Consider the following 27,928-nt stretch of genomic DNA (forward strand, 5'->3'; position numbering starts at 1 on the left):
GAGTGGTGCTTCGGCACGTCGCATTGAATGTAATTTACTGTACAACATGTCACAAAGCTGGATGGGAAGAAATTTTCCAACTGTGAAAGCTGTGGCGAGTGGCAACAAATCGCTAAACAGGAAGGTTTAGCCGAACAAGATGGGGATATCGAGTGATAACAAAACAATAAACTCTTTAGAATGAAGATAATTTTGTGATCCTGAAAAGGACCCTTTTTAGCCTGCATGTGAATCCAACGAGCGAACAAATCGTAATGAATGTATTTTTTGCCATCGCTGCCTTTTAACGCTCATTCGTTCGTCTCGTTGGACTCGTCCCTTTGGCTGAGTCTGCCGATTTGTCTCTATCCTGTGAGCGTGTACCGCTAGAGTATACAGCGCGCGGATCCAATAAAAATATCTCATTTTCTTTCAAACCGTAAACCAGTGTGGTTGTACGGCATCGTTTAGCATCGCATCGCATCACATCATAAAAAGAAAACAAGCAGCAACGTGGACGTGTTGACGTAACAAAGGAGGACAAGTTAAGGGAAAGGCAAAGTCTCACTCGAACCGTGCATGTTTCCAGTTCCCTGTTGGTCGCATTCATTGATTGCTCCGCAAGGGTAACTAGGCCGAACGGATTGGTGCCGGAGCACCAGTATACCTAACAGCGGTTATAGAGTTTCAACCGTCGGAGTGCTCGAGTTGACTTGCAAAGCTGCTCACGACAATCAGAAAACACGCATCAAGAACAGAGCAGCTTCGGTTCGGCGCTCGTCAAGGCAACAACTAGTTTCAGCGAGTGGAAAACGCAATCGCAAAACGGCAGCAGGTAGAAGAAAGAAAAAGTTTGTTTATACAGACCGCTTTGGTGGCAAAACCAGCCACCGTAAAACACGGCGCTTTACAGGGCCATTAAACCATTCAAAAAAGAGTTATTAAAAGTTTTTCGCAATACCAATGCATTCTAAAGTGACATAATATGACATATAATATAAACTGTTTTGTTTTGTTTATGCTTGTTCTTGAACTGGTTGGGGTTTTTTAAATTGATCATTCAGTTTTCACAAACCCATGTATAGTTTCCGAATTAAAAGTGGCTTCAAATTACAACACATTGTATGCAGGATGGCATTAACGAATTTTCTCGGTAGCAAGAACTGCTTTCTTTGGTTGACTGACTGACGTTACATCTGCATTGTATAGGAAAATAACTAAGGAGCAACATGATGAGCTATGTATTTCCTGCTGCTCTGTTCTTATTTTAAGTTCTTATAGTTCGTTTATTTTTCAACAGATCGTCTCCAAAACCTCAGTTCTTTTTTTATTTTTATTTACTTTGTTTACGGATACTACAAATCTTACAATTCATTCGTCTCCGAAACCACAGTTTAAGGTACGGTAATGTGCTCAATAATGAAATATATGATAGTGAATGAGTTGATGACTACCTATGCATTCCCTATCACAGCCATCATTTTGATTGTACGATATATGCATACGCCGAAAGATGCCCGGCGTTGAGCATTTAATAAGTACAAAGCCTTTAGAAAAAAATCAAGAATCAAGTTTGTAAAAAAAAACGCAAAAACACAACACCAAAGGTTCTTTTCAGAACCCCCAACATGTTCATAAAAAGTAAACAGTAAAGTAATTCATTTTTCAGGTAGATAGGTAGGTAGAAGAAAATAAAACAATATAATTAAAATATATATTTAGCAAAAGCTGTCCCCTTTGTATAGTCCTACGTCACTCCGGTTATGTCCCCGACATTACCCACCCGTCTTTTTTCCTAAAAATATGCCCTTCTTATCTGGTGCGGCATTGTGTAGATTTAGTCTGATTCATTTTTCACGTCGAAGCCGATGATATCAATATGCTCGGTGAGCGGGTCAAGTAAGTCGTACAGAACTCGCAGAAGTTCTTGGGTGATGAAGAAGAATGTTATAAACCGTGTGATCCTTCCATCATTTTCGATCGTGTCCAGCTTACGCCAAGCTGTGCAAATTGATTGTGGCAGTTTTACTAGGGTATGGCTGATGAGGAAAATTGGATCAAGGAGAAGGAACAAATCGTGTCTACGATCATGTCAGATGCTGCGGTTATGGAACCTCTTTAATTATGCTGCAGTGGCCAGAGCTGCTGTTATTCGCATTGACGGCATTGAGCTTCGTTTACGAGTTTAGGAGAGCGTCAAAGATGATAAAATTATGGCCCCAAATAAAAAGTCGCCACCAGACGTCGATACTGTTTCAGCCGTTAAGCTATTTTCATCTATTAATATTTTCTTTTTTTTTAAATGACAGTGGACGCACACAAAATAGTATTCGAATCGACAAACAGTGTACTATGTGATAACCGTGTTTGGCATTCATTCCAAATAGCTTTATTTCGCCAAATAGTTTTATGTCAAATTTTTGACAAAAACAAATACGTGTAATTATGGTTGTAAAATATTTTTGTCCAACATCAAATTTGTACTAAATTTTTACCAAACTTTTTCTGTCAAAAAGTGTCAAATATTTGACCTCCGGTCAAACAGTGTACGGCCATCTTAACTGAAGCATTTGAAGAGCCCTATATTTCGCCTTTTTAGCATTATATCAACTCTATATTAGTTTATAGCGCGTAATAAGCATTTATTCAGTATTCTATATGTGGATACAGTGCTGATTTAAGATCATTTCTTAGTGCTTACTTCTTCTTCTTTCTTTGTTTTTAAGAGGCTTTAAACTTTGCAGTTCATTCGCCTTAGTGCTTACTGGTTACCTGGGTTTTATACACTCGACAAAAAAATAGAGGAACAGAGTGCGAAGTCGGAAATTTTGAGTGATTTTTGACATGCTGTAACTTCGTGAAAAATCAACGCATATCGATGGGATGCGCATCATTTTGAAGCTATAACTTTCAGGTATTGGAATATTTTACACACATATTTTTATCTTGGTGTGTGTACGTGTAGTGGGCAACAATATCGCGAAGAATTGAAAAATCGATTTTTCTTTGTTTTTTCAAGAATATTCTGGACAATTTTTTGCTAACCAACTCAACAGCAAATCCAATTAACCTTATCAACCAGCTTTTGTTTGGTTCCAAGAGTGTTCTTTTTGGACCTTCCCACACCGAAATATTTCAGTTCGAATGAAAAATTATCCCTTCGTCTTTGATGATGAATAATTCAATAAACAACCATCGCACCGCAAATCGAAGGCAGTTTTGAAAACTCCAATGAATTCTGCACAAGGATAATTTGTTACTTTGACAAAAAAATATTCAAAATTTTTGCATCGATTTTAAAAAAGTGCCAAAATAATGTACGCAAAATATTCGAATACCTGAAAGTTGTAGCTTCAAAATGATGCGCATTCCATCGATATGCGTTGATTTTTCACGAAGTTACAGCATGTCAAAAATCACTTAAATTTTCCGACTTCGCACTCTGTTCCTCTATTTTTTTTGTCGAGTGTATATTAGAGACGGGCAAAACAGTTCACTTTGATGAACGGTTCAGTCACTAACCGTTCATCTAAGTGAATCAGTTCTTTTGAACCGTTATTTCGCTCTTTCGTTCCGCGGTATTTATCCTTTCAGCTGCCATATAAATGAAACACAAATTTCTGAATTACTCGGGTATTAATCAAGCAAACTAAATAAAATTTCTCTTAAGGGGGCTGCCATAAAAAATAAACACAAATTTCTACATTACTCCGAGAATTAATCAAGCAAATAAAACTAAATTAAGCATATGGAGGTTTTAAGATGCAATAAATGTTTCTATGGTGGTTAGACACTCCACCCCCCTCTCTAAGGAGGAAGGGGGGGGGGGCTGCCATATAAATGAAACACAAATTTCTGAATTACTCGGGAATCAATCAAGCATATGAAACCTAAATTATGCATGTGAAGGAAATCAGTTCAGCTACACTCTTTCGTTCGCTAACACTTCTTTCTCAAACAGTTCGTTCCAACAGTTCACTCGCAAACAGTTCGTTCTGAATCAGTTCGCTCACCAACAGTTCACTCTCAATCAGTTTACTCGCAAACAGTTCTTTCGGAATCAGTTCGTTCACAAACCTTTCGCTCAATAGGGTCTGTTCACATACCACGTGGACTACTTTGGGGGGTGGGGTAGGAGGTACGCAAATGTCCACGCTTGTCCATGGGGTAGGGGTTATGAACAATGTCTACGTGGACACGCTTATTAAGTATAGTTGTGTTAAATAACGTTAACGTTAAATTTAACGGGTGTTAAATAAAAAATGAGAAAATTTTCAATCACATAAAAAAATTATTTTTTCTTTTTCATCGATTTCAGTATTTTTTATTAATAACATAATGTATTTTCTTCAAAAAATGTCAGTGAATGTTTGAGTAAGGGCCGTGGTCTGTTGTTCGACGCAACTTTGTCGCGATGCTCTCACAAGAACGTTGTACGGTTCTACGAAACGCATTTCCAGCAAGGAAAAAAGTTCACGGTGGCACATTTTGAAGAAGAAAATGTACCTGTCAGTACGGTATATCGTTTCCTGAGTTCCCTGAACGTAGAGCGGAAGGTCGGAAGCGGTCGTCCGGTGACGATAATGACGAAGCAGAGGAAGACATCGTTAAAGAAGCTGTTTGACAACAAGGATGCAACCAGCCTGCGTGACGCCGGTCGGAAATATGGCTGCTCCCACGTATTGATCCATCGGACCATCAAAATGGAAGGAATCGTTTGCAGGAAGAAGACGAGGTCGCCGGAGTACACGGAGGAGCAGATTGAGACGGTTAAATCACTGTCGGTGGATGACCAAAAAATACCGCGGGACGTCTTTCGTTCTGGACGATGAAAGCTATTTTCCGCTGTCCAAAACGCATATTCCAGGAAATAATAATTACTACTCCAGCGACAAGTCATCTACACCGCCTGAAGAGAAATACAAGTTCAAGCACAAGTTTGAAAAAAAGGTTATGTTGTACATCGCCATTTCCGACCGGGGCATTTCAAAGCCTTGGTTTAAGCCGAGCGGTCTGGCTATCAACCAACAAATCTATCGAGAAGAGTGCCTCGATAAAATCCTGCTGCCGTTCCTGAACAAGCATCACGCGGATGGGAAGTACGTCTTCTGGCCGGACAAGGCGTCTTCCCATTACGCCAAGAAGACGCTGGCGTATCTTGAGGAGAAAAAGATACCGTTCGTGCCGAAAGATCGTAACCCAACAAACTTGCCCCAGTGCCGCCTAATAGAGGATTTCTTTGGCTCACTCAGTGCCCTAGTGTATAAAAACAATTGGAGGGCCAAGGACACGAAGCAACTGACTACAAGAATCCGGAATTGTATCCGGAAAATGGACGTAAGGCACGTACAACGTTCTTGTGAGAGCATCGCGACAAAGTTGCGTCGAATAGCAGACCACGGACCTTACTCAAACATTCACTGACATTTTTTTGAAGAAAATACATTATGTTATCAATAAAAAATACTGAAATCGATGGAAAAAAAATAATTTTTTTTTTATATGTGATTGAAAAAATTCTCATTTTTTATTTAACACCCGTTAGATACGCAAAAGTACGCATTACGCATTTCTCCTCATTTCTGATATATCTGCGTACTTTCCTTGTGATATCCGCAATCCAACATTGCACAGCTGTAGTGTCAATCTCTTTCGATAGTTTGTCCCGAAGTTTTATCATCTGTGCAGTGTTCTTAGCTATTTCTTCAAACTTCTTTATCCTCCGCTTCAAGATTACCCAATATTTTTCTATTGGACGGAATTGAGAACAATTGGATGAATCTAGTTTCTTGTCAATTAAATTCAAATCAAAACAACCAAAAAGTCCATCAATATCTTGACTTTCGCTCCATAAGGGCAAATATCTTGCCAAATCACGAACTTACGAGCAAAGGTATCCATGAATGTGAATTTAAATCTGCCAGGGACATCATCTAGGTAAGATTTTTTGGCCAGGAAACTGTCCGTAATCCATCTTTAAGTAAGTTTTCAAGTCAATTAAGTCGTCAATTAGCAAGTATTCTTCGGATTACTTCATGAAAATTTGATCATATCTGAAAAGTGACGGTTTACCAAGACGGGCCAAAGAGGCATATAATCCCACGTCAGAAAACGACAAGATCTTCTGAAGGGATTTCTTTCAAAAAAGAATCCTGGTTAATTGTTGCAGGAGTTACGAAAGGTTCTTTTTTCAGTATGCGCTATTTCTGGAATTTGACCATTTTTTATTTTGTGTTTTCCTGGGCACTTGGCAGATTTCGGAAACAACGGCCTTACAGTACATTCCATCATCCATCACGACGCAACCGTATTTCATCAGCAAATTCTTGGAGAGCATCCTTGAAAGTTTCTTTGGTTCCAGATTTTACTTTGCATTACGGTTCGATACAACTTGTGTCTCGACATTTCTCAAACCTTCATTTGTTTGTTGAATTTAGGATTACGAAGCTCGTGCCATTTTTTCCGTGTCTATCGGTGACAAATCCGGGGTCCATTTGAAAAGAGCAACCACTTTCGAGTGAGTTTTGGGATCAGTTACCTTTGCTTCGATCCCCTGGTTCCCTGTCGATGGTTAGACCTTCTTCAAGGGATTCAAAATACCGTGAAGATCTGGACAGTTGAACAGTTCAGTCGACTCATGAGAGGATAGTTCTGATTTTAATTGTATTCGTGCAGGATAGATTCGAACTCATCTTGACATAAAACAATTATTTTCTCATACTGCTTTACGATTCATTCTTTCCCAGCAAACTGCTATATTTTTTAATATAATGGTTTTTGATTCTCCAAAAACTTTATCAAATATCCAAGATATGATTTTCTAAGAATCAGTTGCTATTAGAATTTGTCATAAGATATCATAAGATACATAATGATAGCATGTGCCAAATCTTAAAATAATCTGTTCAAAACCTATAAGTAATGTTTTGATGAGGAAATCAACAATGGAAAAATCAAGACTACATAAATGGAGTTTGGAAGAAACTGAAGAGCGATACGAATTAATTCTTGGGTAATGTTAGTGAAAAACTCAAAGGACAGGAAAACACGGCTTCTAATAAATCCAATTAGCTTTATTTTCACAAAGCCGATCGTTTGAATCAATATTACAATCAGGATAAAACATGATTAACGTTACAGTTCCGTTAATATAAAATAAGCTTGATCCGAGAAAATGCAAAAAATGTCCACGTGAACAAAAGGGGAGGGGTTTAGTAAATGTCCACGCTTGTCCACGGTGGAGGAGGGGGGAGTCCAAAATCATGCTATTTCTGTCCACGTGGTATGTGGACATCCCCTTATCAGTTCGTGGGGCGAACTACCGTTCTTTAAAAAAGAACGACCGTTCGTTCACTCTTTTTTGCGAACTAGTTCTTTCGTACCGCTCGTGAACGGTTTGCCCAGTGTATATTGTGAAACAAGTGAACAATTGGACGAATAAGATAGGTAAATTTTTTATTTTATTTATTTTTATTTAAATGAAAACCTAAACACAGAACATGCAGGAATTTCAAATGCTTATAACTCAAACATTTCTTAATAGATCGGAAAGACGAATCCATCAAAATGTTATTTTTCATGAGATAAACAAATGAATAAATGTGAAGTGTCAAACGTTATATAAACGCCCTAACTGCCTCGTTCTTAGGCGGCTCGCACACCGGAGCAACAAGCAACTAGCAAGCTGCAATACGCATTATGCATCAGGCAACATATTTGTTGTTCTTCGCATACCAGAGCAATAATAACGCCTGACATTATGCAAAAAATCTACTTAATGTCGAAACTTGTCAAATTATGGGCGATAAGTTGCTCTTCAACCGACACGTCGTGTTGCCAGCGATATGTGTTGCTCTGTAAAGGCGATAGCAATACCGTATTGTGTCGGTGTGCGAGATCACCAAAAATCAAATGGAAAAATGCATTGGCGATAATATTGCTTATTGCATGTTGATAGTTGCTAGTTGTTTATTGCTCCGGTGTGCGAGCCGCCTTATTCCCACCGATATGTGTTTCCCTAACAAAGACTTCAAAACCAAGGTGCCCAGGGGAATTTACTTTGCAAATATATGCGATTCGGGGGTATTTTTGTTCCCACTGAAATGTGTTTCCCTAACATGGACTTTTAAATAAAGGTGCCTGGGCAGGGTGTCGACTACCTGGAAAAGCCTTGAAAATCAGGGAATTCAAACAATTTCAGGGAATTTCGTCACCAATCTGGAAAAATGCAATTCCGCCGATTATAAATTTGATTATTGTAATAATTGGAGAGTTATTGATACCAAATATTTCTTATTTGGTAAGTTTGACTTTCTGTAGCTTTTTCAGTATGGTTGTTTGCGTTTGCCTGTACGTGAGTTTAGTCCTTCAGAAGGGCAAACAGCACAAAAGTAGACGGCCTCTACATTCGCAATTCGCATTCGCTTCTACGTAGGACTACGCAATCTTTTTTTTTTTAATTTATTGGTTTATCATTTTGCGAATACGTCGAAGTTCATAAATAACTCTTTAGTAAAATGTTCCGGGGACCCTGAAAAAGTTTAATGGCTTGCGTGGTTTTGTAGAATCATTTCGGGATTCTTTCTTGCCTTTGCGAGAACAATACACTAATTGGTTATATGTCGCAATTTGTTTCTTTATATCAATGCACGCATTGCACTGGGTATTTAACGAGAGGCATCTTCTATGCATCGCCTTTCAACAAGCATCAAACACACGTCTAACAGATGCACACAGTTACAGTTATCGTTTCTCGACTCTCGGTCAAAATCGTCAACAAAGCTAGGAGCTTGTTGCATCAGAACAGAGCCGACGCACACGAGACCAAATACGTATGGCAAATAAAAGAATCGAAGGTGTGCTATTCACATGTACAGGAAATGAACAAATTCTAAGTTTCGCGCAACGAAAATAAGCAACACACTCAAAGCCAAACACTGATGGCTAGAAGCGACCTATAATCATTTGCACTCTTCTCTTTTTTCGCCTGATTTGCCATGGCTCGGATGGCGTTTTGAGGTGAGCTCTTTTCTGCTTTCCATTAAATGTGTCATACAAAGCTTCTGTGCTTCTGTGCGATAAATGAAGACTCTCTGCACAGTAGTTGATGTAAACTGAGAACATCCCCAATGTATAAAATTTACCAGGAAAAGGAATGGCCACATTATGGTCTAAAATTGTCCTGAAGAACGAAAAGCCCAGAGGAAAGTCGCGAAAACTACCTACTGGCTCATGTCGAGGATTACATAGACTGGGTGTTTATTCAGTGTTATAGTGACATTCAACACTTTTGGTTGGTTCGTTACTTTACTTCCATTTTGGGAGATTGACGGGAGTGAAAATTGAACTCGTGACCTTTAGCATGAGAGGTACGGTGTTACCACTACGCCAGATCGCCTCCACCCTACTTAAGGGTTGAGCATTAAGAGAAATTGGTTTGAAAGTGTCTATGGTGCTCGGAGAAACAATTACTCCAGAAAAGAATAACATGACGTTCAAAAATAAAATCAATTGAATATATTATTATTATCTAATACTTTATGGTTCTTTCTTCTTCAAATCCTTGGAGGGATATATCACAAAAAGCGCTAATTGGACTCCGCTCAGTGCAAGCGCTGCCAAATTTTGGAACTGCAAATAAAATATATCGCATCAATAATATACACTCGCTATGACTGATCAACAATCTATCTAAACTCACAATCACAAAGGAATTGTTCAGTATAATGCCGTACAGAAGCCACATGAATCCAACGATTGTACCTGAGAATATCATCGCAAACGGCAATCCTTCGGTGCTCTTTTTCCGAACAATCTCCGGCTAAAATGTGATGGTCATTAATGAATGTCTACCACTCAATCATCCAATGATCATTACCAAACCAAATAATGGTTGTGCGATCAGCAATAACAGCAAAACTGTTACTATCATCCCGAATCGATCCTCCACCAGCGTGGGATCCTCGAGCTTGGCGTAGAGAAGCAGACTCGCCGTCAAAACGCCGCACATCGCAACTTGCCGCCAAAAACCGATTCGATTGCGTTTTGGCGTAAACAAGAGAAAAATCCCCGCATATGTCGCACTGATCGCCAATCCAACGACATTGGCTTTGATCATTGCCGGATCGCCCATCAGTAGAGCATGCGTTAGGAAGAGTACAGTACTACGAGAGTGAATGAATTAGCAAATCATGTTCTACTCACTCAAACATACTCACAGACTGCAACCGCCGATGAATGGCATCGGCGAGAACCCATCCGAGGTGCCCTTCTTCCGGATATCGTTGCAGACGAAACATCCGCTGAACATCTGCAGCACGGTTACGACACCGGCCACATTACCCACCAGTTCCTTGTACGGCTGGAGAACCTGGGACAGCGATTCCATATTGACGTTGTCTCGCGCTTGGCTTCGACCTTGACCAGTAACGACAGAGGACTGAGTTCGATGATTGCGCGACTCCAGCGTCGAACTGGTCGGTGGTTACGTGAACCGAGAGAACCATTATCTTATCGTGGCACTATTCGATGTGTGACGATCGTAGTCGCTACTACTCGCGAAAAAAAAACACATTGTGCTGTGAATGGATTTGTGCGAGATGATGGGTTGAACGAGTGCTCCATTGTTCGAAATGATTGAGAGTCAGAGAGAACTTTGTGCAGTTTAGCTGAAACACGATGACGGGTAATTTTTTCAATTGGGAACAAATTATTACCGGTTAAACCGGCACAAATGATTCATAGACCCAAGTGAGAAATACCGAATGTAAGTAGAGAAAGAAATGTTTCGAGTTTCAATAGGTAAAAAGAGGATAATTATTTCAGTGGCGGTAGTTCATCACGAGTGATTCCCATCATCGAGTGGCACTTGACAGTTCCCGTTCTGAACAAAGATTGAATCGATCGAGGACGTTTCTCTGACTTGCCCTATATAGACGTATTTCTGAACTTGCTATTTAATAAGGATAGTTGGTCCTGAACAGACCTCCTTTGGATCTCAAGAATTGCGACAAAGATGCAACAAAGATGACAATTCGGTTGATGGTGACATTTTTCCCTTTTATCAAACGGTTTTATTTTGTTTGACCCGTTTGTATGTAGGGGAAATGGGGGGAATTTGGACTTCCTAAGCAAATCGCCTAATATTTCCAAACCAATACGGTCTAAATGAAAAAAGTCACTTTGTACACTGAGCTACACTAGTTTTCTCTCAATAGATAATGTTTAATCATTATATCAAACTTTAGATTACCAAATATATCATAAAATAAAAGAGATGATTTTTAGACATCAAAATTTGATGCGGGGTGATTTGGTCCAGTATGTGTATCATCGAAAAAAACATACTTATGTTTATGTAAAGTATGTTGGGATAATGTTACAATAAGTAACATCGTTTTGGAATCGATGCCAAGTGTCTTTGCCAGATTACAGACCAGAAAAATTGCATTGAGACCATTTCGAATCCTGCATGAATCTTTTCACTGTTGTTCGAGCATTTTCCAACACTTTCGATGCTTTTCCAACGAAAATCCGTCCTTGATAGTCTGAGTTGCTTTTTCAAGTTCCTCCTTCTTCCAACGTTGTCTGTTCATCCTTTTTTTGTAATCCCACGACATCTGGAATCGATTAGACCGAAGAAAAGCTTCAAACCTTTATGACCAATTCACCTCACAGAAACGTGTCCATATCATCCCACAGAACTTGCAAAAATCAAATTGCAATTAATTTCATTCATTCATTCATTTCATCAAACTTCGTTGCATCAAATTGATCCTCCTCTGTAGACGAACAGAGCTTTACTGCACAATACACGAAAAGTTTGTTTAATCAGCGGAAAAAAACTTAAAAACCACAAAATCGCAAAATTCACATTTTCTGACAATCAAAGCGTTTGCTGCGTTCATGCTACCATTTTCCACTACTTGTGAAATTTTACCAAAGTTTTTTTACGTTAGGTACATACGGTTCAACAACAGAGGGAGATGACATTATAAAAAATCCAAGTTGAGCCGTACTTTTTGAGATATAGGAGTGGTCCAGATCACCCCGTGTTACCCTACGTGCGAAACTTTCAGCCCTATTCTGTATTCCGACGGATTTCCATTTCGTTCGAAACCGTTTTTTGGTTCGAGTTATAATTTCGCATTTCCTATTTCGAACGTTTTGCCCATTTAATGTTCGATCAGAAACAGATCGAACGAAATGCAAAAACCACTCGAACGGAATACAGAATGGAATTTTATCAAGTCGTTCGAAATATTTCGAATCAATCGAAATGCAGAATAGGGGTGTTTGTCTGTAGTTCTTCCCCCATTATTAGAAATTTAACCCCCTTCCGGTTGACCGATTGATCTGAAATTTGGAACACATTTTTATCTCTGCCGTCGTTATGAATCTGCGTATTCTATGACTTTGAAAATCCAAGATGGCGGCCGCTACAAAATGGCAGATGACATATTTTCTCAAAACCCTATCAATATGGGTATCAAATGAAAGGGCTTGATTAGTAGAACATAGTTATTTATGAAAAATGCAAATCCAAGATGGTGGCAGTCAAAAATGGCCAATTACTTTTTTATGTAACTACTGCATATTGATATATTGGTATCCAATGAATGATCCTCTTCCTTTTGATTCGCTCTGAAATTTAGTACACAAAGGTCGCCGCCACTAAATGGACAACTTTGTATGTTCGGCAACTTTTAATATTATTATCAAACAAAATGATTTGACTAATAGAATACAGTACATCATGAGAACATTCCAAAAAATGATAAAAAGTTTAAATAATTATTAAATGGTTTCATTTTAGAGAAATTAACAAGTATATTGTACTAAAAATTAGAAAATAAAATGAGTAAAAAATAGTTTTAAGTTAAACGCTTTCATTGTGTTTGAACGTTAATGTACAATGTAGATAATTTACTGAAAACTAGAAAATAATTAGGCAAGTAGCAGTTAGCAGTTATCTCACCTCTCCCTTCATTAAATTAGGACATTGATGAGACTCAAATAAAATCGTGGGGCATATTATGAAACCACAAACTGCGGATAATGAAAATCGGACTCGCCCCACGATTTAATTTTAGTCTCATCAATAACCTAGATTTAAGATGGAAGGGGTGTGATAACTGCTAACTGTTACTTGCCCATTTATTTTCCAGCTGTTAGTATATTATCTTTAGTAACAGTTCGGCCGAAAAGTTCATAAGGTTGACGTTTAGATGGCGCCTCTTGCAAAAATCGACTTGACTATCACAAAGCACCATCTTTCAAAAGATACGTGTTACAATTTGACAGTCCATTGGTTCGTGAGTTACAGCATTGAGTGTGAAGCAACTTTTATTGTTGTGGAAAATATGGAAAAATCCGAATTTCGTGTATTGATGGCAAAATTGCATGAATTGGGCTTCGAATTGCTTCCGCATCCACCGTATTCGCCAGATCTGGCCCCCAGCGACAATTTTTTGTTCGCAGACCTGAAGAGAATACTCGCTGGCAAGAAATTTAAGATCGATGATGAAGTGATTACCGAAACTGAGGCCTATTTTGAGGATGAATCGAAAGAGTACTATAAAAACGGTATTGAAAAGTTGCAAGATCGCTAGAATCGCTGTATCGCACCAGATGGCAATTAGGGGAGGTGGGGGTAAAACGGACATGTTAAGAAGAACTTCAATTATATCTTTGGAAACTCATGTTTCCCAAAACTTTGATGCAGTTTCTTGCAATTCAATATACTGTTTTCTACCTAATTGTCCAAATATTTTACCAAAAAAAGTGTGTTTTCAATGTTTTTTACTAAAATTAAAACAGACCGAAAAGTAAAACATTTTTTTTGATGCGGGTATAATGACATGTAGTGGGGATAAAATGGACAGGTTTGTAATATACGAAGCGTAGAGGTATATCGATCGCGAGAGGAATAATTTTATTCAACCAAGGTCTGAACTCATCACGAATGTCCATTAAATGATGAAAAAATTGACTTAATCCACCTAGAAATGATATCGTGCTTTTTAGCAGTATAAACGGACAGACCCTCAACTATTTTGCTTTTGGTTCCAATCAGCTTCTAAACAGTACACATTTTTCAATTTGATTTCCATTTATATACGCAGGGCATTCCTTAGGAATATATTAAACAGACTTTTCACAGCTCATCTCACTCACACTGGTAACTGTCCGTTTTACCCCACCAGTACACTTATTTCAATAATTCAAATTTTTCCACTCAAAAATGAATTTATATTCTGTACAGGTCTAATATCGCTTCTCTGTTAACTCACAAACCGAAATATAACCATCAACGAATTGAATTTTGATATTAAACCACTCAAAGTGCATAATATCGAAGCAGCTAAAATAACATCCTCACGCGGAATCATGTATGATTTTTGGTTTTTGTTTCCCTTTCCCACTTTTGATCAGTATTCGTTGCCAAAGGGTAGTTTAAACATTACAGAATAACATGTAGAAGGGGTTCTTATTAACAGAAATCTGAAATTCACAATGTAACTATACAAATCAACCACCTGTCTATATTACCCCCACTGTCCGTATTTCCCGCGGTTCCCTTAGGTTGAATAATAAAATTGAATTTTTCAAAAAAAATTGAATTTTTCAAAAAAAAAATGTTTTTCTGTGTTACCTTATAAACTTTCCAGCCAAACTGTTACATTATTTACATTGTACATTATCGTTTAATCACAATGAAACCGTTTAACTTAAAAATATTTTTATTACTTATTTTATTTTCTAATTTTCTAATTATTATCTAGCTTTTACTACGTTATCTACATTATTATTACGTTTAATCACAAACCTCAAAAAACCTCACAAATTTTTTTTCTCATTTTATTTTTTAAAGCATCATGCGTTTTTAGTGCTCTAGCAAAAAATATATATATTTTTTACCTATATGAAACTTGAGTTAAATGTGCTGTCAGATCGTAGAAACTCCAAAGCTAGGTAATTTTGATTGCTTAAGCCTTAAGGCCGTTTTATATTATCCAGCACGTAGCGTAACCGGCACGTACCGACACGGGCAGACAAACACATAATGTATTCATATTATCAGGCATAGCAACTTCTCTACACGGACCGGCAGCGCAGACGGAGCGGAGAAATTTGTTTTCGGAGCGGGAGAGTAAATTCGCGTTGACGAAATTGAGCCAAGCGTAGCTACTAGTGATTGAACCGATGTCGTACCGAAGAACGACGAACGCACCCATACCACAAACTTCGACGTTTGATTTGTATGTATGGTGCTACTCGCCCGTGTAGTTCGTGCCCGGCACCGGCAAAATATTCTTTTCGAGAATTCTTTCATGCATTTGTCTGAAACTATATATATATATATATATATATATATATATATATATATATATATATATATATATATATATATATATATATATACGCATACACATTTGAAACACACAAAGTAATATTTGTCTTGCATGAAACGTGCCGTGCCGGTTACGCTACGTGCCTGATAATATAATATTACCTTTATGGTCTGATCATCAACACACGCTGTTTAAATTGATTCAATCTATTACCTCCAGTACTCGGCAGTGTGTCATATAAAAACATATATCGTTACAATGTTTTTTTATGATTATATCACATTAAGATTGCACTACAATATTAAAGTGAAATACGAATTGTACTCTACTTATTTTCTTTAATAGGAATGTATTAACATCCTGTAAATAAAGGTGTTATTAAATCGGAAAATTTGCTTTTCTGTTCGGTTGTTTGCGCAACAGGTGGGCAAACTTTTTTTACGATATATACAAATTGTTAAAAAATGGTAACAAATCGAAGCCGAAACAAGAAAATAGATTTCGTTAATCCGCGTCAAAACTTAGATGGTTAGGTTCAATATTTGAAAAATTGTTGAAAATTCTTTTTTTTTTGAAAATGCAATAAAAAAAAACCTTCATTTCGAGCTTACTATATTTTTATTCCATCAAAGAGATACCGTTTCGTGTGTATAGTTTCAAATAGAAGCGAGTTTTAAAAAATCCAAACTAAGGGCGGGCTGTAAAAGATAATCCAGAGAATACAACCCAGAAAATTACTTACTGATAATTTGAAATGAAATTTTCTACATTTGTGTATTTAAATTGGCAAGTCAAATAAAGTGCTCTGCACGTGCAACGTAACATCAACATAAAAAAAAGACGTACCATCGAATATTTCCCCATGGAATTCTTATAGCCGCATTCACATACACCACCAATGGCAACGTCGACGTCGGCAAGGTAAGTTTGAAAGAATTGCCGACGTAACGTTGACGTTGTATGAGCTCTACTTTGAAGTATTTCGTCTTTATTATCTTTGGCTGCAGAAATGAAACCTGAATATTTGAGGAAAAGCATCCAAACGCTGAGGCTCTAATCCGTACTTTAAACAAACTTCGAAGTGACACTCTTATCTCTAACAACTGTTAGGGTGGTTCCTTTAACAGATGCTCGGAACTCTCATTTGTCGTCAAACTGTTATCTATGATTCACAACTTTCTCAATTTTTTCCAACTACCAACCACCCCAACATCACTTCCTGCGAGGTGCTAATCAGCGATCTTTATTTTGGAAATCAGTGCTAACCGTCATCACAGCAGGCACTGACCACAAATCCAAACTCGCGCATGTGAAAGAGTTCATCGGACGGGTTCGCATTGGTTGCGCGGTTGACTTAATGGAATCGTTGGCACGTGGTTTGCTTCCCTATCGGGATGTGATAGGCAATGTGGCCGGGATATTAACGGTTACCCAGTTCCTGAGTGGATGTTTCACGTGCAATAAGATTCGTCTCAAGGGTAGTTCGGAGAGCTTCTCGGCGCTGCAGTTCGTGTTCGGTTGTGGTTTGTGAGTGATAGTAAACAACGGTGGCGGAAGTTGCAGGAAGTGACAAAACATGGATTTTTTGTTTCTCTACAGAACAGCATTGCAACTCAAATACTCCTTGCTGCTTGGAGCTGCAGCGCTGATTCGTACGAGCGCTTACGCACTTGCTATTTGCCTGGTGTACTCCGGTTGGTTTCTGTATTTCACACCAGCGAACAAACGGAAGGATTTTTGGAAGCTGACCATTAAAACATTTTTGTTGACATGTGGCGTTTTGCTGTACGCGGGGTACGAAAAGCCACAAAACGTTCTGAATCGTTTCGGTCTGATTGTGACGGTTCTGACCTTGAGCTACATTGCGCTGCCGTTGCTGAAGTTGGTAAGAAAGGCTCATGATTTTGTGCGTATTGGCAATTGGTATCGAACGTTAAAAACTATATACCAATGCACTATGGTCCAGGAGGTGCATTTAAAAGGAAATTAACATCTACAGCTCGACAGTGATTCTCTAGACAAAAACTGACTTCGACAAAGTTGTTACATATAATAGAGCGCTCATTTTTATGTTATATAAGGTTTTTTTGCTCTAACATTTATATGTAAAATTCTACATCAAAACTGTCTTCGAATGATCTTTAGAGCTTTCCAATCCACGTATTTTACGGTGCATAACTTGTATGTATCTTAATGCTACTCAAAGTTATTGATGTTTTTTCCCCGAAAACACGACCTTTTCATTTGCTTGTCGTTCTTTTTGGGGCAAACATAATAAAAAATTATTGATAGCATTTTAAAGAGCACATTTGACTCTACATAAGGTGAAACTTTCAAAAGAGTGTTATTTTTTGTATTTGAATAAATTAAATTTGAAATTATGAGTTTTTGCATATAAATGAACAAGTTGCAATTTTTAAATGCATATAGTAAGCGTAGACTTTAAAGCAGCATCACTTCAGTTCAGTCTTATAGCCACTCAACATGGAGGCTCAAAGAATGCATATAGTAAGCGTAATTTTACATATAAATGTTAGAGCAAAAAAAAACCTTTTTTTTTCATAGTAACCATAACTCAACCTAGAGAAAAAGCGCTATATCGGTTATTTGAAGAGATAGATAGAAATATTGTTCCACAAAGTTACTTAGAATAACCAGGGCTACAATATTGTCGAACTATGTTTACCTCTATCTATAAAGATAAGAAAGTTAGATTTTTCATTTCATCGACAATTTTGGTCACCCTATTTTTGATAACATAAAAATGAGCGCTCTATTATATGTAACAACTTTGTCGAACACAGTTTTCGTCTAGAGAATCACTGTCGAGCTCTAGATGCTAATTTCCACTTAAATGCACCTCCTGGACCATAGTGCAATGGTTACCAAAATTTAAATCAACCAGTTTTAAACACATATTTGCAGAATCATCTAACTGTTAAAGCGAGAATATTCTTTATGTTTGGCTTGCTTAGAACTGAATATCTTCTTTTTTGGAAGCATATTATTCAAATATCACAACCTCTGTCGGTAACACTTCATTTTTTGCAGCTCCATTCCAAGGTAGTGATATATTTTGTTGTGGATACTTCAGCGAATTCATTCCTGACGAATTAATCGGTGGTACATTTGAAAAATATGGCTTGTTTCTAACGATGTCCAACTATTTTGATTTTATAGGATGTGGTCAATCCTAGACCAAAACTTACACGACTGAACACTCTGAAGAGCGCGCAGTACAACAACATATAACAGAAAATTATTCCTAAAAGTTTATGTACCATTCAGATACTATGGGATAGTATCCACAAACACACATTTAAAATATCATTTTCAGGTCATGTGAATTCGATTTTGCTTCTCATTTTTAGACCAAAGCTGGAAACGTGTTTTTTTACATCACGAAAAAAAACCAAGACATAATAATGAAACTAAAAGACAGTGACTTATCCAAAATACAAAAATGCTCACCAATAAATATTATCGTTAGAAACGGCGAATGTCCGTTAAATGAAAAAAATAGAATTAATCCACCTAGAAGTGATATTGTGCTTTTCATTAGTATAAACGGACAGATCCACAACTATTTTGCTTTTGGTTCCAGTCAGCTTCTGGAGTTGGAAGTATCACTATACTTGGTGCTTTCATTTTAATTTTTTTTTTGATTTTTGATTTATTTGAAAAGTCTGCTAGACAAACATTAACTCATTTGGAAGAAACAAGCATCACAGAAATCAAAGCTGACAGAAACCGGAAAACATTCATGCTATGTTCCATACCATGTTTCTGTTACTAATTTTCATTGGTGATAATTGGAAATTATTACCGAAACTTGGAGTCGGTGGTTGAACTGGGCATCACCCAAACCTCATTGTGACGTATTTTGCGAGAAGATCTTTAGAAGAAGCTCAGAGACAACATCCTACGAATTCAGAAATCGTAAAACAAATGCATTGACTCGCTTTGAACGATCGTAAAGTGGAGTTACGTGAGTTATATGAGGCCGTAGGCATTTTAAAATAACGAGTGGGATACATTTTGGACATGAAAAAGCCATCCGCGCGATGGGGGCCGCGTTTGCTGACCGTCGACCGAAAACAGCGGCGCGTTGATGATTCAACACCCGGTTTGGCGTTGTTGAAGCGTAACCGAGTGGACTTCTTTCGACGTTTTGTGACAATGGATAAAACGTGGATCCAATACAACACTCCTGAGTTCAATAGGCAATCTGCAGAGTGGTTGACAAGCCACAAAAGCCGGCCAAAGCGGCCAAAAGACCAACGGTCGGCCGGGAAGGTTTTAGCCTCTGATTTTTGAGATGCGCATGGCATTATCTTCATCGATTACCTGCAGAGGGAAAAACAATCACCGAAGAGTATTATGCGGCGTTATTGGACAAGGTGGACGACGAAATAAAGAATAAACGGCCCCATATGGCGAAGAAAAAAATTGTAAGGGGTTGTATCTAGAACACGACCGCATATTTTCGACGTAGAACTACGCAATTATATTATGCAATCAACTTGTTTACCAATTCGGATATTGTTTTAGAATGCATCGACATTTTTGTAATAGATTTTGTTCTTCGTCACAAATAAATTTTATGAACGTACGTTTGATATGATGCCTAGGACTACCAAAATATGTGAACGGAATAATTGTCAAACGATCATTGTATTTTATATTTCCCTCTGAAAATATTGCACATCTCATGTCTACGTGGTTCTCGAACCGCGAAAGTTCATTCACCTCTAGTATCTGAAATGACGATTTTCCCAGTCTTCTCAGTTTAAAAGTACGTTTTAGGGAAACATATTCCGGTCTGCACAACTACAAGCGAATACAAAAGTACTCAAGACCAAAAAAACCTTCGACTTACATGTATTTGCAAAGTGGATTCCCCCAGGTACATTAATTTTGAAGTCCGTGTTAGGGAAACACAGCTCAGTGGAAAAAAATACCCCGACATGTATATTTGCAGAGCGGATTTCTACAGGTACATCGATTTTGAAGTCTGTGTTGGGGAAACTGAAACTGAAATCGGGCCAATCAAAACGAGGCAGTTAAGGCGTTTAAATAACGCCTAAGTTTTTACAGTTATTCAACTGTTCATCTCATGAAAAATAATATTTTATCAATTGTGGTAGACGCATAGAAATATTTCTTATCAATTGATGCAAACATCTTTCCGATATGTTAAGAAATGTTCAAGTTATAAGCATAAACACGGGTAGGGTTAGCACACAAATGAGCCGAACAATTGTATGGGAAAAGAGGAAGTTCTTCCAGTTTTCATGAATTTAAACCATTGGAGATTAGCGAATTGTAATGTATAGCATATCAAACAAATCTTAGAGAATTTCCGGTTCGATTGGTATGCAAATCATGAGAATTCGTTCACAGTGAAAATAGTTATTAACGTTAACCTTATTTCATAAAAACGTGACCTGTTTTCTGATTTGGCACCCTTCCTGAAAGACGTAGTTCTACGTTAAAAGTTCTGCACCATTACGACAATGCACCATCGCATACGTCCTTAAAAGCGATGGTCAAGTTGGACCAATTACGATTCCAATTGTTTGCTCACCCGCCATTTTCTCCAGACTTGACCCTCAGCGACTACTATATGTTCCCAACCTCAAGCGGTGGCTCTTATAGTACAATATGCAACTTTAAAAGAAGAAGTAGATTTTGTTTCTCCAATAATTAAAAAAATCCATACAAATCAGAAAATGACCTATCTAAAGATATCAATGCCAGAACATTAAAAGCTGTGAACACGGTTACAATAATTTTCAAAAATAAGGAAGAATGAAAATAAAAATCAGGATAAATCAGGATAGCTCATATTGGGTTGTCCGGAAAATTCGTGCCAATTTTACATATTTTTTTATAGGAACTCTTTCATTTATACAATTTTTTTCTACGTTCAGCTTTATTTATTCTTACTATTCTGATATATATTTTTTTTTCTAAAACAACAATCGCCATGTTTCTCGCAGCTCGAAAATTCTACCTTTTCAGAACATGTTAGTTTTATCTTCAAAAACTGTTCAAGGTATTTTTATACTGGCCATAGAGTTGAATGTTTTGTCAATAAGAGAATTTTGCAGGGATTTTTTGTTTGTTTATATTTTTCCTGAGAAATCCTCAGCATCACCCTGCATGATTTTGATTTTTGCAGAGAAATCATATTCAGAATTTCTTTGAATTCATCTTCCATAATTTGAGATGAACCTTTTCTTACCAAATGAGGGATGATTTGGAAAACAATTTATCAGCAGTGGATAAATTGTTGAATTGATTTTTTTTCATTTTTAATCCGATCATAGGTATATTTACTATAGTTTCACCATTAAAATCGATTCTACTTTGAATCTGACGAGCAAAAGTTGTATAACATCTTATCATATTGGCTTTGAATTCAAAAAGTTTTTTTTGAGTAATAACACACTCTGATACTTATTTCTTCATCAATAACACTGCGACTTCACAATCTTCTTATATCTCATCCTTTTGCTGAAAAAATATGACACCCTTATAAACTCGAGTCGACCGCGAGTGGGCGGTTTTCTTCTATTTGCAACTTATAGAATAAAAAAAAATGTTTAAAAATATAATTAAGCCTTAAAAATGAACGAATTATAAAAAAAACTCTGCAGCTACTCGTATATACACATCATACTATATTATTATTACAGTTTTCATTTCCAACCAGGAAAACTTTGACAGGAACCCAGTATATTTATTACGGATAATTTTCATTCTGATAGAGTAATGAGTACAGAAAACAGGAAAAATCAGGATCATTTCTGAAAAAAAAACTTGAAATCTGGGAAATCCTAAAAAATTAGAAAGGTTGGCATCACTGGCTGTGAAGTTGCCTATGTTTGTTGGATTGCAACTGATATCTACTATTGTTCTTGATACCGGTTTGATATCGCGGAATGGAAGAGCGAAAGAACGGTTCAAAAGCACTGGTTCACTTAGGTGAACGGTTAGCGACGGAGCCGCTCATTAAAGTGAACTGTGTTGCCCATCTTTACTCCATGGTATGGCTCCCTTGTTCGTTCATACATGTATTTTCGTGGCGGACAAGGTGAGTCGATGCATACTAAAAATTATTATACATTTGCCGATGACAAGCACTTATCAGAGTTAAATGAGAGGAGATTACTTGGATGCGTTTTTGACGTAGGACTACGTCTTTCATTTCTATACCGGGGTGTAAAATCAAAGTTTCGAAAACGAAAGCGTTACGCCGGAGACCGAGATTTTGAGTGTTAATAGCTCCTAAACAACTGAACGAAATGGTATGATAAACACTTCATTCGAAAGATAAAATGTCTACGCGTTCTATACTTGTTACTTTCTGATCCAAAAACTTGTTTCAATAGTCTTAAATTTGCTTTCAAAATAGGCAATTGAAATCACCAATCGGTATATAAGCGAGCGCCGCTCGGAAATCCACTCAGTTCTAATTGAACAGCGATTGGAGCATGTTGTCGCTGTTGTGGTGAAGCTCTTCATTTATCATGAAAGCGCGGATGAACGATGTCACCAAGAGCCTGTTTGTGCACCTTAGGCCAGAAGGGAATCCATCAGGAGGAGAGTGATGCTACAAACGGTTCCCCGGGAAGATCTCGAAGCAGCCGCTACACACACACACACACACATACACGCACGGAATTCTTTCCGTTTGGATCGAGAAAGATCCGGAAAATAATCTGCCAGTTCCTCTAGGAATTTAAAAATACATTCATGTGAAAGAGTTTATTTGAATGTTTTCTATCCATGCAACACTGTGACCAAATATGTTTCAATCAAGTGCTATTAACAGATGGTTATCGAGTTAGCATTAACCACTGGTGGGCTTCCAGTATCGAGGAAAATGTGGAAATATCTAATCGTTACTGAAAATAATCTGCCAGTTCCTCTGGGAATTTAAAATTACATTCATATGAAAGAGCTTATTTTAATGTTTTCTATCCATGTAACACTGTGACCAAATACATTATGTTTTGTGATTTTTCAATCAATCGCAATCAACAGGATAGCTTCTGAAGATTATTCTTCCCCATCAGTAGGATATTTCCGTATCCAATATTGGATGCATAAAACCTTGTGCCTCCAACGTAACGCTCTCGTTTTCGAAGTTCTCCAAATATTCATTCATTCAGAATGAATTCAGATTCAACTTCATACAAATGATCTCTAAATCAACGATAGTCCTACGTCACCCTTGCGGTTATACCATAGATATAACCCACTTCCTGTTTTTTTTATCCCGTTTGTTTATTTTAGGCTCAAAAACATTTAGCTGTAACAGAGCCGAAGTTTAATCGTGTACATATTACATGTTTATCATTTCTATCAACAGAACATTACACAGTTGCCATTTTTCGGCGTAAGAGTATTTCTTCTACACCATTGCATATGATACATTTACACGGTAGCCATTTAGGCGTAAGAGTATTCCTTCTGTTCTTCCATTATCCAGTTAGACCACCGGACAGCGGAGACAGTTGATATGATCATTGTTGAGCTAATAATAAAAACATCAGCCCGATGCTTCTTGCAGAGCAGAGCAGTTGTATGGATGAATCGATCTTATTTCGACCGTGGATCGATCTACATCGCTGATGAATGTTGCGTGGACGTAGTCATTCTGTAACAACACAAAGATGGTCAATGAGGGCCCTGAGTCTTGAACTCACGATCGATCGCTTACTAAGCAAACGCGCAACCAATGTGGCTACGAAGACCCCCTACTTGGAAGATGGTGTAAGAGGATATTGTCTTATCATATAGTATATATTTATCATTTTTGACGTGGGACTACGTCTAACCGGATTATATGGGGGGTAAAATGAAAACCTAAACACAGAACATGCAGGAAAAAATGAAAGATTTCGAATGCTTATATCTCGAACATTTCTTACTGGATCGGAAACATGATTGCATCAATTGATAGGGAATATTGCTACGCACCTATCGCAATTATTAAAATGTTATTTTTCATTAGATTAACAATTGAACAACTGTAAAACGTTACCCGTCATCTAAACGCCCTAACTGCCTCGTTTTGATTGGCTCGATTTACGATTTCCCCAACACAGCCATCATAACCAAGCAGCCTTGGGGAAACCAGCATAGCAAATACATAAAAGTATGGGGACTTTCGTTCTCACCGAAATGTGTTCCCTAACATAGACTTCAAAACCAAGCAGTGTTGGAGAATTCGGCATTGCAAATACATGAAAGTCTGGGTATTTTTGTTCCGACTGAATCGTGTTTTCCTTACACAGACTTCAGAGCCAAGGTGTCTGGGGGAGTTGGCATTGCAAATTCATGCAAGTCGGGGGTATTTTTGTTTCGACTGAAATGTGTTTCCCTAACACAGACTTCAAATCCATGGAGCGTGAGGAAATTGGCATTGCAAATAAATGCAAACTGCGAGTACTTTTATACTCGCTTGCTTTTGTGCAGACTAGAATATGTTTCCTTAATACGGTCTTCTAAACTCAGGAACTCGGGAAATCGTGCAGAAATTAGAGGCACGAGGATACTTTTATGTAATTGAATTCGGAAAGTGTTTCATTCAATCAAAAATTTAATCAATACAAACAAATAATTGCTGAGCAAAGATAGTCCCACGTCAACCTTGTGGTTATATCACCTATTTTTTCTCAAAAGTTTACTATTAAAAATAAAAAGTATCAATAATTAATGGTTCCACATTCCTCCTACCACTACAATTGTTCCAAGCATCTTGAAGTGAAGTTCAGCTTATATAATAAATAATTTTTCTAGGGCCGCAATTTGAAGTATTAAATTAGATAAATTTACGAATCTCTGAACCGTTACAAAAACTCAATTCTCAATTCAATTCAATGCCTCAAAGTCCTACCTCAAGTTTCCATCCGTGCCTATAGGCACAGACTCTATTTTAAATTCAGTTGTAAGTTACAAAATGTTGGAAATTGAAGTCAACTAAGAAAAAATTTGATGCATAAGCGAAAATAAAAAAATAGATAGAGAGTGTTCCAAGACACGATCGCAGTGTTAACGTAGGACTACGATATTGTTTCCTTCGATTCGCCTGTTTATCTATTCCGGCATCATCTTAAGGAGAAATGGAATTTAATGATTAACTTTTTAATCGACATTTTTGGTAGCCCTGATGAGTGATTTTAAAAATAATTACTTGGTAATTACTTGAATAAGAATTCGATGTCAAATAACACTCACCAAATGTATATTCAGGTGGAATAAATTGAAGAGTATAATATCTAGATATCTCAATACGTGTGACGGTAACTCGATTATGTTGACTTCTCCCTGCTCGCTGATCGTGCGATCGCTAAGGTGTTTTTTCAACTCACCGATACAGCAATCTCGGTGTCGGTGCTATTCCGGAAACGATTGTTTGGTCGATCTCGGATAGCAAAGTTCTAACCAAATAATATAAATCTAAGAATCGGAAAAACCCAAAAATTAGAAATCTCAAATTCTAAAAATCTAAACATCCAAAAATCTAAAAATGTAAAGATCTAAAAATCTAGAAATCCTAAAAAATCTAAAAATTTGAAATATGGAAATCCAAAAATCCAACGATCTAAAAGTTTAAAAGTCTATAAATCTAAAAATATAAGAATCTAAAAATCTAAAAATCTAAAAATTTGAAAATCTAAAAATTTGAAAATCTAAAAATCTAAAAATCTAAAGATCTAAAAATCTAAAAATTAAAAATAAATTACTCTAAAAATCTAAAAAAAAAATCTAAAAGAGTTGACTGTAGTAATAGTAATAGTAATAGTAATAGTAATAGTAATAGTAATAGTAATAGTAATAGTAATAGTAATAGTAATAGTAATAGTAATAGTAATAGTAATAGTAATAGTAATAGTAATAGTAATAGTAATAGTAATAGTAATAGTAATAGTAATAGTAATAGTAATAGTAATAGTAATAGTAATAGTAATAGAAATAGTAATAGTAATAGTAATAGTAATAGTAATAGTAATAATAATAGTAATAGTAATAGTAATAGTAATAGACATACCGGCTGAGTGTATCCTATGGCTCACCTTCCCTACTAATACATTCCTAAATTCCCGAGACATTTAAGAGAGGTCATAGAGTTCTCTGCCTCTCTCTTAAGTAAATGCCGAACTAACATTCATCCCCTTTCCTTAGCAGTTGCAAGGACGTGGCCAGGACAATTCTTAACTATTGGAGAAAGCATGCCTTCATCTAAGAGATATTACCAATCATCAGCAACGGATGAGGACTAATTTTTGACTTAACAGTTTTGAATTCGTACCACCTACAATATTGTGCAACTTGCTCAATGCTATTGCTAATCTCAATACGTGTGACGGTAACTCGCTCATGAGTGCCATCTGAAGGAGCTGTCGCATGAATATTTTACAACACTTTAATGTACGCATATCCAATACTCGAAATCCGTCCATCCTATCAAGCCAAGCCATCATCCATCAGTCCCTTAATTACACGAAGTGCAGAGTTACGTAACTCACTTACATCTAATGTGATTTCCCACATAAAATATGTAATTGTGTAATGTACAATGTACAATCATTGAGGACATCCTTAACCTTGTCAATGGAAGACCCAACTCAATAGAGAAAACTCGAAAATCGATGAACATAAAACACGCCAACGACACAAATGTAACGAGAAATGAACCTCCTTCAATGGCACGAGTTCTACATTATAAACTCGTCACTTTTTTACACCATAAACTCTAATCGCTCGAATTACAATTTGATCCGTTTTATTGAAACTTCCGCTCGATTTAATCACGAACAATAAAACCGAATCAACCAGCTAACTGCTTCTGTTGGCATTTACAAATTTCAACTTTTCCCCCCCATCTCTCTCTCACTTCCGTTTTCATTTTTCACAGGGCGAAGTCATCAGACGTAAAAGCAGCGAAGGCTTGCCCCTTCCGGTGATCCTCGCCAGCACGGGAGCCTCCCTCCTTTGGTTACTGTATGGAATCATTCTACGGAACCACTTCATCATCGTGAGTGTGCAGCCATCAAGCTTTTCCTCCTTCCGTCCAAACTGTCCGTGCATTTCCTTTTCTTTTTTAAAATAATTTCCCCCGTTTTCATTCACAGATCCAGAAAGTGATTGCCCTTGGGCTGTGTGCCGTTCAGTTGTCGCTGTTCATTATTTATCCAGCGGCGTCGACTGCTGCTTCGGAAACGGCGTCCAGAAAGGTGAAACGTGGATAACGCAACGTGGCTCATTAAAACTTTGGCGCGCGAGATAAGAGCGTGTTTACCCAGCGCCGGTTGTTGGTGGCTCACTTCATGACAGACAGAGTCAACAGATATCGAACGGAGAGGAGGGGGGGGAACCGCTGCCTGACGCTGATAAGCACAACCGCCAACAGTTTAATTTTGAAAAGAAGTTATTCATTTGAACAATAAAGCAAATCGAGTGTTTGATTGATGTAAAATTTGCTCGTGAAGTGAGTTTTTCTTGCAGTTTGTACAAGCTTGCAGAAAGAGTTGAAAATAAAATTAATTATGTTAAACCGCGATCTGAACTTTTACCCAGCA

General features: G+C 37.4%; 2 protein-coding genes across 2 annotated transcripts; one reads left to right on the plus strand and one right to left on the minus strand.

Moving 5' to 3' along the window:
* Positions 1-9,472: 9,472 nt before the first annotated feature.
* Positions 9,473-10,446, minus strand: LOC129778199 (sugar transporter SWEET1-like). The gene is made up of 4 exons (XM_055784942.1): positions 10,197-10,446; positions 9,857-10,142; positions 9,680-9,799; positions 9,473-9,609 (listed from the first exon to the last, which is right to left on the minus strand). Exons 1-4 carry the CDS (start codon positions 10,364-10,366, stop codon positions 9,517-9,519), a joined length of 669 nt encoding a protein of 222 aa, XP_055640917.1. The 5' UTR covers positions 10,367-10,446; the 3' UTR covers positions 9,473-9,516.
* Positions 10,447-16,610: 6,164 nt separating this feature from the next.
* LOC129779274 (sugar transporter SWEET1-like) lies at positions 16,611-27,798 on the plus strand. Its single transcript, XM_055786668.1, has 4 exons — positions 16,611-16,859; positions 16,932-17,217; positions 27,265-27,384; positions 27,482-27,798. Exons 1-4 carry the CDS (start codon positions 16,690-16,692, stop codon positions 27,596-27,598), a joined length of 693 nt encoding a protein of 230 aa, XP_055642643.1. The 5' UTR covers positions 16,611-16,689; the 3' UTR covers positions 27,599-27,798.
* The last annotated feature ends 130 nt before the right edge of the window (positions 27,799-27,928 follow it).

The sequence above is a fragment of the Toxorhynchites rutilus genome, chromosome 3, assembly GCF_029784135.1.
Source record: "Toxorhynchites rutilus septentrionalis strain SRP chromosome 3, ASM2978413v1, whole genome shotgun sequence".
In the NCBI taxonomy this organism is placed as follows: Eukaryota; Metazoa; Arthropoda; class Insecta; order Diptera; family Culicidae; genus Toxorhynchites; species Toxorhynchites rutilus.